General features: G+C 42.1%; 1 protein-coding gene across 7 annotated transcripts in view; it reads left to right on the top strand.

Moving 5' to 3' along the window:
* LOC124953784 (protein phosphatase Slingshot) overlaps window positions 1-13,409 on the top strand; it is a 68,580-nt gene extending 55,171 nt beyond the window's left edge. For 6 of the 7 annotated variants that reach the window (XM_047505672.1, XM_047505673.1, XM_047505674.1 and 3 more), the window contains 4 exons: window positions 5,094-5,288; window positions 6,832-7,101; window positions 7,191-7,747; window positions 7,849-13,409. In XM_047505672.1, the coding sequence (XP_047361628.1) occupies window positions 5,094-5,288; window positions 6,832-7,101; window positions 7,191-7,747; window positions 7,849-10,085 (3,259 nt within the window). In that variant the 3' untranslated portion in view covers window positions 10,086-13,409. Of the gene's footprint in view, window positions 1-3,003; window positions 3,229-5,093; window positions 5,289-6,831; window positions 7,102-7,190; window positions 7,748-7,848 lie in introns of those variants that run through there. The other variant, XM_047505677.1, reaches the window with a different exon arrangement.
* Window positions 13,410-13,430: the final 21 nt, after the last annotated feature.

Genomic DNA, 13,430 nt, shown 5'->3' with positions numbered 1-13,430 from the left:
CCTCTCGATTCGCAAAGACAGAGACAAAGAGCGAGAGAGAGAGAGCGAGAGAGAGAGAGAGAGAGAAAGGAGCCGATATTTTTGGGATAATTAAAGGCTTTGGGGAAAAAAAATGCTGTGTAATTGCGATTTTATTCTTATCCCCTTGGTTTTAGGCGGAAAAGAATTCGAGGAATGCCTTGGGATTGGAATTTTTCTTCTTCTCGAAATAAACTTCTTTATCAGGAGTAGATACGATCTTTCTCTCTCGCGCATCGTCTCTGGAAAAAGAGAGCGGCGACGTAATTGCAATTTTTACCTTATCGGTTGATTTCGATCGGTCGAGCGAGACGACGATCCAAGGTAAATTTAGACATCTCGCTTAGCTCGAAAATCCATAAAACGGCTTGTTCATACGGTCGTCGACGTTTCTGTTCTTCCTCGGACAAACTAGTTTCTAGTTATATTCGAGATAGTCGAGGACAACGACGACGCGGTGCATATACAACGAACGATCCTAATCTCTATGCAAGTTGCGTGCCGCAATTCACGCGGCAAGCTTGTAAATAGTAGAATAGTTGATCCGAGATAATCTCCTTGTCCTGCCTTTATGTATAACGCGCTCTCTGTCCCTCGAGTACCGAGAGAGAAAGTGTGTTTAAACGTGGAGAGTTTAGCGCGTGCGGATAGCTAACAACATCAACAAGTAATTACCTTCGTTTCTTATCCAACCGAAAGTAAATCACGAGCAAAAGTCTGACGAAGACGTGCCTTTTCTTGCCTTGCCCGCGCCTATTATGCGATTTTTGAGACTTTACTACCTTTAAATCGAACGTTGCAAAAGACTTTCTTATAAATCGCGCAAAAAATCGAGTCGAAGCTCGCAAGGCAATACTAAATATGGCTCCTCTTCTGTCACCATCCCCACTTCTAACGCGTTCTCTACCGTCGGCTTTTTGGTCTCGCGCGTACTATTCTCATCATCGAATCATCGGTCTCTCTCTCTCTCCTCTCTCTCTCTCTCCTCTTCTTCAGTAAAACGTGGCTCATGCCGGTGTACGCTTCGACGAAAGACTTTTCGTTTCGTTCCTTCCGAGAAGAATCGCTGCGTGTACTTTTTCCTCTGCATCTTTCTTTCAACTGTACGCAGGAAAGAGTTTAGAGATTTTCCAAGTAAAAAAAGGATATAAAAAGGATATAAATAAAATAAAATGAAATAAAATAAAAAAGAAAAAGAGAGAAGAGATGAGCGAGAAGGGAATTTTGTTTGAAAAGTGAAGGAAAGAAGGAGGAAAAAGCGTGCTAAAGAGAATAAGATAAGTCTAGTACAGGTTGGCCGCGGTATAAGGAAAGAAGAAAAAGTAACTCTTTATCTCGGATCGGTAGGGTCCTATGACCTTGACGGTCCTAAGGCCTGAATCCTGAAGTCGTATGACTTACGGTCCTATAGCCTTCTCGCTCCTTCTCGCAGACGGAGAGGAGGAGAGAGGGAGAGAGAGAGACAGACATGACGATATATACGTACGATCGTAGGGTCGATCCGATGACCTTGACGAGAATAGCTCGCAAGGTCGGACATCAGCCTGTTTGAGCAGTAGGACGAAAAGAGAGAAAAGATAAAGGGACGGAAAGCGAGAAAATGTTGTCGCGTGGTTGCGCTTATACGACGGTGATCCTCTTTGTCTTACCGGTGATGATACTTTGGATTCTTGAATTTTCAAGGAAGACGGAATTTCGCTTCCGAATTACGTCCTCCTTCGTGGCAGCTGCCAGGTGGGTCCATTTTATCTCACGGTTTTTCCCTTATCAATATAGAACGTCAAAACCCAATAGGAATTCCCCGATTAATAATCTATTTCATCTTCGCGGCATGATACAACTTTTATCATTGGAAATATTGCTAAAGTCATTTCTAACGTTTTCTGGCATTCAAACGAAGTAGGTAAATTAACTTTATACGACGAATACGTGAGGCGAGTTTATGAAACCAGGTTGTTTTTCTTTATTGGCCGTGATCTTATTTTCGATTCTCGCAAATCGCATATCTACTCGCGTCTGCAGAATACTTGTTTGGAATTCCTGACGAGCGTGTTTCTACTCGTAATTTCGATTCGATGAAGGAAATCCTCATAGTCACGTGCTGCTTTTGTCGTTCGACTCTGTTATTATTACGAACGTCATTTCGGTAGCCACAGAGAACCACGTGTTGCATCTCCTTTGTTCGTCGGTGCATGAACGAATACGCGCGCGCGTTTATATATATATATACATATATATATATATATATATACACACACACACACACACACTCTATCTCTCCGTGGTTTTCTCTTTCTCTCGATTTCGCGTTGTTCGTTCGTTCGTTCGTTCGTTCGTTCGTTCGTTCGTTCGTTCGTTTGTTCGTTCGTTCGTTCGTTCGAGCGCACACGCTTGGCATGTATCCAGGGGAAGCAGAATTCCCTGAAGAAGATACACGAGTTTAAACTCCATTCCTGTCTCTCTTTTTCTCTCTTAGTTGTACGCGTATACGTACGTGTACATTAGTCTCTGCCTCCTGCGTACGTATACCTATGCAAAGAAGAGAAGAAGAGTGCGAGGAGCAACGATCGTATTGTAATCGAAACTTCCTGTCTGAGGTGAATTTAGATTCGGGAAATACTTTCTTTCTTTCGCTCGTAAGTTTTATTAACGAAGAGAAGCGAGAGGATATTTGTTATTAAAATGATTGAGAATAAAATGTAGCGAAAGAAAAAAAGAAAAAAAAATAAATAAATAAGAGGAAAATTGGCTTGGCGCGTTCGACGCGATGCAAGACGACATACGCGCGTCTCGTAACGACTTGCCTCATCGGCCTCACCGTTCCATTTAGTATCGTGGCCGATGACGCGACTCATTATATTCGCGACGTCGCGTTTTTCTCTCTCTCTCTCTCTCTCTCTCTCTCTCTCTCTCTCTCTCTCTCTCCCTCTCTCTATCTCTCTCTCTATCTCTCTCTCGCTCCTCTCCTTTCAGTCTCACGAGTGCCGTCTACCTTGTCATCGCGTACCGATCTTCGCTTTATAGTTGCGCAAAGTGTCGCGTTTGTAAAGCAACGCAAGTCGAAAGCACAGCCCTCGAACGTTTTAGTTCTTCCTGCCGAATAAGGTATAACTACACGTGAACTTATCTAATGGCTTATCTAATCATGGAAAAACAAGCAGCAGATAATAAAAGAGGAAAGGATCATCGAGCACTCGTACGTTTCCAACGGTGAGAAGCCGATTTCATAATTTCACTATTTCTACGGAGATATTTTCTTACATTTTTCTTCGTTTCGAATCGATACGAATTTTATTTTCAGATTATTTCGTAGCTTGCCGTCGTCGAATATTTCTTTCGTTTTATTTTCAACGCCGCGAAAAGTGCTCGATCATCTTTCAATCGGATCGAATTTCGTATGGTAGTACGATTACGTCGTTACGTCATCCTTCGATCCTTGAAATTCTGCCATTACGTCGTCGAATTGGGAACATTATTGTTCGGCCGACATTTCGAGGCCTCCAAAAGTGGTGGTGCCGATCGACCTTCGAAATGAAGTTTATTAATTTCTCCTCTCTCTCCACACACGCGCACACACATCACCACCCCCCCCCCCTCTCCCCTTTCTATTTTTCTCGTTCTCTTTTCACAACGGGGGTTTGTAGTATCAATAAATCGGCCGAGAGGTGCGTCTGCGATATCGTGACGTCGAGAAAAAGGTAAATAAATATGTAGGAAAAACAGGAGTACATTTTTCATTCTCTCTCGTCCTCTTCGAAAATATATCGGTCGCAACAATTCTGGTGGTCTTTGACGAGTCGATACGGCCGACTCACGCTTTAATTAAGCTTTAAGAGCGTCCTTGTCTTTCGATTATAACGCGTCGAGCAGGCTTAAGTTAGTCTATTACGTAGCAGCATCGATCACGCAAATCCCAATGATCGTCATCAACCAGCCGTGGGATTATCGTTCGATGAAATCCCACGCGAGATAAATCGTTGAGTGATAAAGCGAACAACGTCGGGCTTTGTTCCTTCGAAACAAGACTACGATTATGTCAATCGTTTAGACGTCGTAAAAGTTTCTTTTTCCCCTCGTTTTTCTTTTCTTTCTTTTTTCTTTTTTTTTTTTTTTTTTTTTTTTTTTTTTTTTTTTTTTTGCTTTATTTTATTGTACAAATGACTCGGATCGTTTCCGAACGCGTTTGCTTTTCTTTTAAAACGAACGAGAAAAGAAACGACTAAATATAAAAATAAGCGCCTTGGCTGTATACGATCGAATGTATCGGGAAAGCTTGAGTACGTTTATTCTTGAAAAAAAGAAGAAAGAAATGGCGCATTTTTAGCCTCTTCTCGCAACATGGGATCCCATTAGGCAAAGAAGATAAGGATTTGTGTTACGGAAAGGAAGTAGCGACAAGGAAATCTTTTACCTTTCCACTTGGAAAGAGGAAACGTTACTTACCACGTAGATAAGAGCGGTGGTTTAACCGCAAGCGTTTACTCTCCTTTACCTTTCAGTCTCGAGTTTAACAGTATTATAGAAATACTTTTAGTGTAGGCCTACCGATCGTTACTACTTTTCCAAGAAAGTCCATGAAGTATGGCGAAACGAAAATGTAAAACAGAATAAATATTTGTTCGGAGCAATTAATGATTTCGTATCGATAATCTCGTGTCGTTAAATTTATTTATTTCCTATTGCGAAAGCCCAAGTGTACTACTTGCATTAATTGCACATATTAATACATGACCGTGATTTATATTATTTCTGACAGAAATAGAACGGTATTACCCTGAAGAAATTTGAATTGAATCCAATGTATTAATCTATGATTCGAATTCAATTCAAATTTGATTTCGCATCATTATGAGTGCGCCAAAGATTAAGCGCATTATGACCGAATAACGTGAGAGATTTTAGCAATGAAGAGAAGCAAATGTACGCAATGTCGGCCTTGTTCTCAAGCGTTTTACCCAAGAGATATTTTTTCTCTTTCTTTCTTTCTTTCTTTTATTCTTCTTTATTCGTAAGGATCGAATGGGCACACGATATAGAACCGATTTTAACGCGTGAAACTATTTTTTGTTTTTCAGGTCGGCCCTGCAAACGTTACACAAGGTGTCGAGCAAGGCGCGCGAGCAAAATTACTTCCTGGGTGGACTATCCCATGACTGGGTCAGTTACTATGAACAACGAATCGAGAGCGATCGGTCGTGCCTCAACGAGTGGCACGCCATGGATAATCTGGAATCTCGACGACCACCATCTCCGGACAGTGTACGCACCAAGTGAGTCTCTCTCTCTCTCTCTCTCTCTCTCTCTCCCTATTATAGAAGTGACCGGTGAGAAAATGAAATTATATAAATATCCGGATATAAGACGGGTTTGAAATAAATTTTAGAACTTTCGTTGTCATTTTCCCCTGGGCTGCTAATCGACGAAGACGATTAAAAATAAAGAATATTTTTCAGCGTCGATGGGTCTCGCGAGAGTCGATAGGAGTCGATCCTTCTCGAAACAGCTGGTCGTCCGCGCGGATTTAGCTTGGTTCCTTGCCAAAGTCGCTCGTTTGTTGACGTATCTACTCTTCCATGTGTACACGTATATCTGTGTATTCGCACGCTTAGACGAACCAAGCATAACTTTATCACCGTCCTTCAATTATTTCCAGTTTCTACGTCTGACCCACCCTCGTTCCCCCTCTCTTTCTCTCTTCCTCTTTGAAAAACACACACACGCTTTCTCTCTCCCCCTCCCTCGAGGGTATTGGGTCAGTCGATTATTATTCTAGATTTATGAACGCTATAAGGAGGAAATGACCAACTTGTCGTTGCCACCCTTTCCGAGTATTCCACGCACGTATTTCTTTCTAATGCCGTTTCGCCCTCAACGAGACCGTCATTCTCATCGCTCTTGAGTCATAAATTTGTCTCGTTCGAAAACGTTCGGATCCACCAAACGAAATCTCTCGCTTTAAATTCTATTGGAGTTTATATTCTCGAGCGTGTGCATAGTTCAACAACATTTTTCAACCATTAATGTTTAAAACTCAATTTTCTCTTTCGTTGTTTTTTTTTCCCCCCCCCCCCCAAATTCAAATGATATATGCCCGTGCGGTTCTATCGTGAAAAATTGTCTAGCTTTTTCTATTCGAATATTCTCGCCGTAAAACGTGTTCCCATCAGAAAAAGATGAACGTACTACTGTGTTTACCAAGCGATTATATATATATATATGTGTGTATAATTTCCTGTACGAAAGAACGTTGACACGCTGACCTATATAATTTCTCGGAAAAATCGCGCTGGCACATTGACCTATATAATTTCACAACAAAGAACGCTGGCGGCGTACTAAAGACCTGTATAATTTCCTGAGAAAAAAAGAAAAGAAAAAAAAAAAAGAAAAAAAAAGATAAACTCTTAATAGTATGTATAAGAAGTAAGAACAAAAAAGTATTCAGAGTTCGACGGGCTTCGTTTTGTTTCTCTCGATCGACGATACACGAACGTAACGAATACATACGTAAAGATTCGTGGAATAGATTCGAGCGACGAAAGAGGCGGCCACAAAAGAAAAAAAAAAAAAAAAAAAGAAAAAAAAAAGAAAAAAGAAAAGAAAAAGAAAAAAGCTGTTTCGCTTAGTCTCTTGGCTAATACATCCTCCCATATATGGGCATCGAGTGACCTACATAAATTCTTGGAAGTGGCTCGGTTCGACGACGTCTTACGATATATAGTTCGTACTTAAAGAAGACCGATCGACATCGGAATCTATTATTAAATTTATTTTCAAATATTATTAACGCGTTATTATTTGATGAATTTTTAGGCCCAGCGAAAGAGACGAGACCGAACGAGTGATTCGATCGACCTTAAAGGAGATCATGATGTCGGTGGATCTCGACGAAGTTACCTCGAAATACATCCGAGGAAGATTGGAGGAAGATCTAGATATGGATCTGGGTGAATTTAAACCCTTCATCGATCAGGAGATGCTCACCATACTGGGACAAATGGACGCACCTACCGAAATATTCGATCATGTCTATCTTGGTAGCGAATGGAATGCAAGTAATTTGGAGGAACTCCAGAAGAATGGGTATGCGTCCTTGTTTGAAATAATTCCAATTTTTGGCTAATCGAAATACGTTGTATATATTGAAATATACCTTTATTATATACTTTCAGGGTTAGACACATCCTAAACGTGACCCGCGAGATAGACAATTTCTTTCCAGGAATGTTCACGTATCTCAACGTCCGCGTCTATGACGACGAGAAGACGGACTTGTTGAAGCATTGGGACGACACGTTCAAGTACATAACCAAGGCGAAGAAGGAAGGCTCGAAGGTTTTGGTACATTGCAAGATGGGGGTTTCGAGGTCTGCCTCGGTCGTTATAGCGTACGCAATGAAGGCATACAATTGGGACTTTTCCCAAGCGTGGAAGCACGTCAAGGAGAAGCGCAATTGTATCAAACCGAACAACAGTTTTCTCCTGCAGTTGGAAACATATCAGGGTATTTTGGACGCTATGAAGAACAAGGAAAAACTTCAGAGATCAAAGTCCGACACTAATTTAAAGTCTCCTTCGTCGGTGAAGGATCAGTCGAAGAAGGAAGAGAAAATCGATAACAGGAACAATGGTTTACAGGAGATCTCTGGTTTAGAATTGAAGAAGAGCAATCAGAGACCCAAGAGTTGGTCGCCCAACGTGGAACTCGCGGATAATATGCTTCCGTCCGGTAAAGATTTGTTTCTTTGTACAATCGACTTAAGAGTATTGTCATCGGGCTAAGCGTTTCTTTTCTATTTTTCTTTTTTCTTCTTCTTTTTGTCCATTTAGCACCACTGTCGCAATCCCTGGAAAGCATAGACAAGGTAGGAACCATGGAGGTGACGAGGGAAGACCTTCTTCGTGGTTCAAATCAAAAATCGACGATGGATCAGGAAGCTCGGAACGTTTTGATGCCTTGCGACAATGGCCAGTCCTACAGCGTTTCGCAAAACAAGATAGTACATCTTCCAGGGCCTGACACACCTTGCACGAAACACAACAAGCTCGCGAAATCGGAAATGCAAGGTCAGAGACGGAAAGGTTTGGTTCTGAATTTGACGAATCAATTCGAGGCAGCTAGTAGCAAGCCGTCCTCTCCGGGTTCGGATTCGGACGGTAAACCGTTGCCACAAAGTCCTGAGATCGAGGAGAAACCATTGGAGAATGGTCTTGATCGATCTCAGGGTGTTGGTACGTCGTCGGATGCTTTGACGGTTGAACAAGTGGTCTGGGATCCTGGTGAGAAGAGACGTAGAAAGAAAGAACAGGACGGAGAGAATGTAATAAACGATAGTGAATGTCTAGTCTGGACTGCATCGGCCGATGCAACGTGCCCCGACTCGTGCAATAGCCTCAAGGCTAACGGAGAAATAGTGAATAACATTGAGAACAGTGAACGTGTCGCGTGTGGACCAACGACTACGACGGCGACGGCGACGGCGACGACGACGGCGACGACGACGACGACGACGAGTAGTCTCGGTAGAAAAGTGAAAAGGGATGGTGATCCGTTCAGTGCACAGTTGGACAGGGTGTTTGATCGCGAGGAAAGACGCGGCGAACCAACTACGAGAGATTCACCGAGCAGACAGAGTTCCTGGAGCAGTTACGATAGCGCGGTCGTTCTTGATAACAATTCGGTGCATAGCTCGTGGGCCACCCTACCTTCGAGAAACAGTTCCTGGGGATCATACGACATGAGACCCTCCGACCTTTTAGGATCCAGCGGTCTTTTTCCTTACGACAAAGAAGAAATACCTTGGCATCCTGGTACGGTCAAACGTACCAAACAAAAGCTCGAAGAAGGTGCCAGCACTGCCGCTGTTAAACGCGTTTGTACTCAAAATTCCGATACGGAGGACAAGGATAGATTGACGGCCGAGTCGGAAGAGGTTCCTGTTGAAGGTTACAATTCTCTTCTTCTTCATCACACATCTTCGCCTACACCACGAAGAAGGGATTCCTCGCCTACCCAAGAAACCTCTAATCTCAAGATAGAGACAGCGAGAAATTCACCGAGTCCGCTCGGTGGTATCGATATTTCACCGGTTTCGATACGACAAGTTGGAAGATTGTCTACGAGCGCCCCGGCCCCGTCATCCTTATCCTCCGACACGGATCTACCTTCCTCCCTGAGATCGTGCAGATCTGAAAGCGAAACGTCCAGTCCCTGCGTCGTTAATACCACCCAATGTCCCTCGGTGAAACACCATAAAATGGTCCTCGAGAATCTTAGCAACAAATCGATCTTTAGCAAACGATGTCTCTCCGTGGACGACTCGCCGGAATCCGAGTGTCCACGGAGTACTTCTGGCATCGTGAAGAATCTCAAGAAGGAGTTTGAAGCAAAATCAACGAAATTAGAAAAGAGCTTCGTCGAGGGTGCCTGTGATAATCACGAGGGCTCCTCGATGATAGCTCGACCGAAGAGGGACGTTAAAATTCGAAGTTTACCATCCTCTCCGGTAATACCTCACAATGAATCAAAGATCCAAGCCTCGTCTAGCGTCGGTGAAACCAAAGACAAGGAAGTTAAAGTTAACGATTCTAGCGTCCAAGACGCTACCGAAGATCTCTCGGTGAGGGTGTTGGTAGGTAAATACGAAGTGGCCAAACCATCGACGGACTCGAAACGATCGTCGGACGTACAGTTGCGCGGTAATAAGGACAAAGAATGGGGCGACTCGATGGAGGTCCATCCGCCGGCCAAGTCGAAGATCGCACCAGAGTTTGCTAGAAGATCGGCCCCTATCATGATCAATAATCATACGAACGCGCTTTTTGGCGAGACGACGACGATGACGACGGCGACAACAGCGACGACGACGACGACGACGACGACGACGACGACGACGACGACGGGTGAGATACCGGGTAGACCACCGGTTCCTTCACCTAGCATCGTGGTCGCTAGCGTCGTGGCCAAGGCAGCTAGCAAGAAACAACAGCAACACGGCAGAACTCATCCGCTTGCCAGGCTGCAGGTCAGGCCTAGGCACAATAGTCCAGTTTACAATACCATGTAAAATCAAAAAGGAAACGAAGAAATACTCTTTTGACGATGTATGAGCGTATTACGTCGATAAAACGACAGAACGTAATCGCGTTTGCCAACAAGTAGCGAGTCTTACTAGGTTGGCACTTTTAATTATATCCCCCAACCTCCGCCCCTTCCTCCTCCTCCTCCTCCTCCCATCCCCCTATGCGTCCCCGTCACTCACTCTCCCAATTGCCCGCCACGATCGAAACCGTGTGATCTCTTACATGCCAACGCTCGAGGTTGGTTGCTCCTCGAACGGATTTTAAATACGATACCGCGTGCGACGAGTGCGTTTAAATGATTATCGAATAGAGAGCCAGGATGTTCGCGTCTATTTCGAGGAAAAAGGATCTTTGTTCTTTTTTTCTTTCCTTTCCTTTCCTTTCAATCTTTTAATCACTGTTGTAACTTGCTGTAACAGGCAAACAACCAACGGTCTGTCGTTCCTTTTTCTTCTTTCGGAGCGCGTCATACATATCTTTGGCTCAATATATTAGTTAAATAGTGTGCGCGAGATGAAAGAGATGCGAATTTTAATGAAACGTAGACGACGTAGGTACACGATGGAAATGAAAAAGAGAAGAAAAGAAAGAGAGATATTCTACGAAAATTGTTATTCCTAATGTCACATCTCGTCGTAAAATTAGCGTTGTTGTATAGAGTAAATGGACGTGAAAAATCAAACGTTGCGTTATCGTGATGATAATACAAAATAATAATGTACATTGTACACGACGACGACGTTCGTGCTTGATGATGATAATGATGATGATGATGATAAAAGATGATGATGGTGATGATGATGATGATGATGATGATGATGATGATGATGATGATAATAATATTAATGATAAAATATTATGTGAACCGATTTATGTATGTATGTTCAAGGAACGCGTGAAGCATCGTCGTAGGCTTTTTTTTTTTTTTTGGTTTCGTGTAAAGAGGCGAGTGCTCAGTCAGGCTGTGAATGTAAGGTCTGGGCATCGCTCCTGAGAAGACGTAGCTTTTTCTTTTCAGCTTCGCTTTCAGTTTCTTCAGATACGTAATATTAATAATAATAATTATAATGATAATAATAAAGAAAAAAAAATTCATCGAGAGCGATGTTAAAACGTGAAAGAAATAGAGAGGGGGGAGAGAAAAGCAAAAGAAAGAGAGGATAGTTTAATCTATGACGTCGTTTTGGGGAGTGATAATTATTGAAACGTTTAAAAGAAAGGTTATATATGAAAAAGAAAGGCTATATGAGGAAACCTCGAATCGATTTTAATTATTTAAAAAAAAAAAAGAAAAAAAAAGATAAAATGGAACAGAGATAAAACTACACTGTTAGTAATTTATAGTGACTCTCATGTGATTAGAAAAAAAGAAAATTATGTCCTTTAAGTGGTGCGACGTAATGACACAAAGTTAGCAAGTGAGAGAGAGAGAGAGAGAGAGTGAGAGAGAGAGAGTGAGAGAGAGAGAGAGAGAGAGAGAGAGAGAGAGAGAGAGAGAGAGAGAAAAGTGAATCTTTAAAGGGCGACTCAGTAAAGAAGCGCGAGTGTGATTCGATGAAGGTACTGGGATCGGTGAGCACCCGATATATATATATATATGTATATGTGTATATAATTCGAATGTTCACTCTCCAGATATAGAAAAGAAAAAGAAAAAAAATAGATTCGTTATCACGCTCACGAGATGCATGTACCTTCATTTTTAATTGATCGTTTAATTATCCTACTATTTGTACTCTTACTACTATAAATCGTCGTTTTACTACTACGATTAATTCAGTTCGATCGATCGTATATCGCTTCATAATATCGCTGTTGTTACTTCCTTTTTTTGCCCCGTTTTTTTTTTATTCGTATCTTTCCGTTTTTTTTTCCTTCCTTTTTTTTATTACATTTATATCGTATTAACTCCTGCAAACCAAAAGTACAAGATTAGCTGTTAAAAAAAAAAAAAAAAAGAAAAAAAAGAAGAAAAAGAGAAAAGAAAAAAATAGAAAAGAGGGCTGAAGAACGTGACGCGCAGATTTTCATCGTCCTTTCGAAACATATCATCGAATCGTCGTTCATTTTCCCCGCCCCCGCCCCCGCTCCCGCCCCATCCCCCTCCCTCTACCCTTTAAAACGAGAGGAAAGTCACATCGTTCGAGATCAAGACGCGATTGAGTTTAGATTTTGAACGAATGAGGAAGAAGGAGAAGAGCAAGAAGATGCGATCACAGTTTCATCGCATATTGACGACCAATTTTATATACATACTCTTCGACGAACGATTTTGCAGGAGCGTAATGCCAATGTCCGTAATTTTACAAGCGCACTACGATTACCGTGTATAAATATATTTTATTACCGTACGATTTTTCAACCAAATAAACTCGTCGAGATCGTTTTAGGCCAATCGATGCGATAGGTAGAGCACAGAGAGCTGATCCAAGTAAGCTCCCAAATCCCTCCTCTCCCTCTGCCCCTCCTCCTCCCCTCCTACTTCAGCTAGAGAGGTTAATTACATAACTATCGTTCGGTTAATGAGATCGAATGAATGTCATCATTCGATCGAATAGAGAGAGGGGGGAGAGAGAAAGAGAGAGAGAGAGAGAGAGAGAGTCCTTTTTTGCGTCCTCTCTTTCGAGCCAATTCCAAGGCACGTCGAACGACGACGATTATTATTGTTTGTTCAATTTATATTTATAGAATAGCTTTTAGATCGAAAATTCGAATATAAGAAAGTCCGTAGCTTTTGGCGCGACGACATAAAAATGATTTAAGTACTCGTCGTTTGGCGTCTATCAAGAAACGTGCGCGTTCACGTAACGTGCGTTCCGCTCTCTCAGCGAGTTCGAGCAAATTAACCCGCGCCAGAAAGAAAGAAAGAAAGAAAGAAAGAAAAAAAAAAAAAAAAAAAAAAAAGAGATACACAAAAAGAAGAAAAAAAGAAAAGAATATCGGCGATCCGAAGCCGACCGAGAATTTCCTCGAGTATCAAGTAAGTTTGTATTTGTCGCAAATCGATGTGCCCCTTTTTAAACTAATTATCTCTCTTTCATCGTCCCTCATCGCTCACTCTTCTTCCCGCGGCTCCTTCATTCTCGACCCTTCGTACTTTCCCAAGGTAATCCCTCATTTTATTCCTCCTCGCTCCTACTACGTTCATTCGCTTAAGTGTGTGTGCGTTTAAACGAGAAACTGCGTATCATCCATGCTTTAACGTATGGAGAAATAATGTGGAAAAAAAGAAAACCGTGCGTTGTTCTGTGTAAATTTTGTACCATAGTTTGTATTAAATAAAATACATTGTTTATTGCTTGAGAAAATGAGGTCGCGGCGTTTGTTGT

This window comes from Vespa velutina, chromosome 13 (assembly GCF_912470025.1).
Source record: "Vespa velutina chromosome 13, iVesVel2.1, whole genome shotgun sequence".
Lineage (NCBI taxonomy): Eukaryota > Metazoa > Arthropoda > Insecta > Hymenoptera > Vespidae > Vespa > Vespa velutina.
Note: the sequence above shows the minus strand (reverse complement) of the source record. Positions and strands in the feature narration are given on the sequence as shown.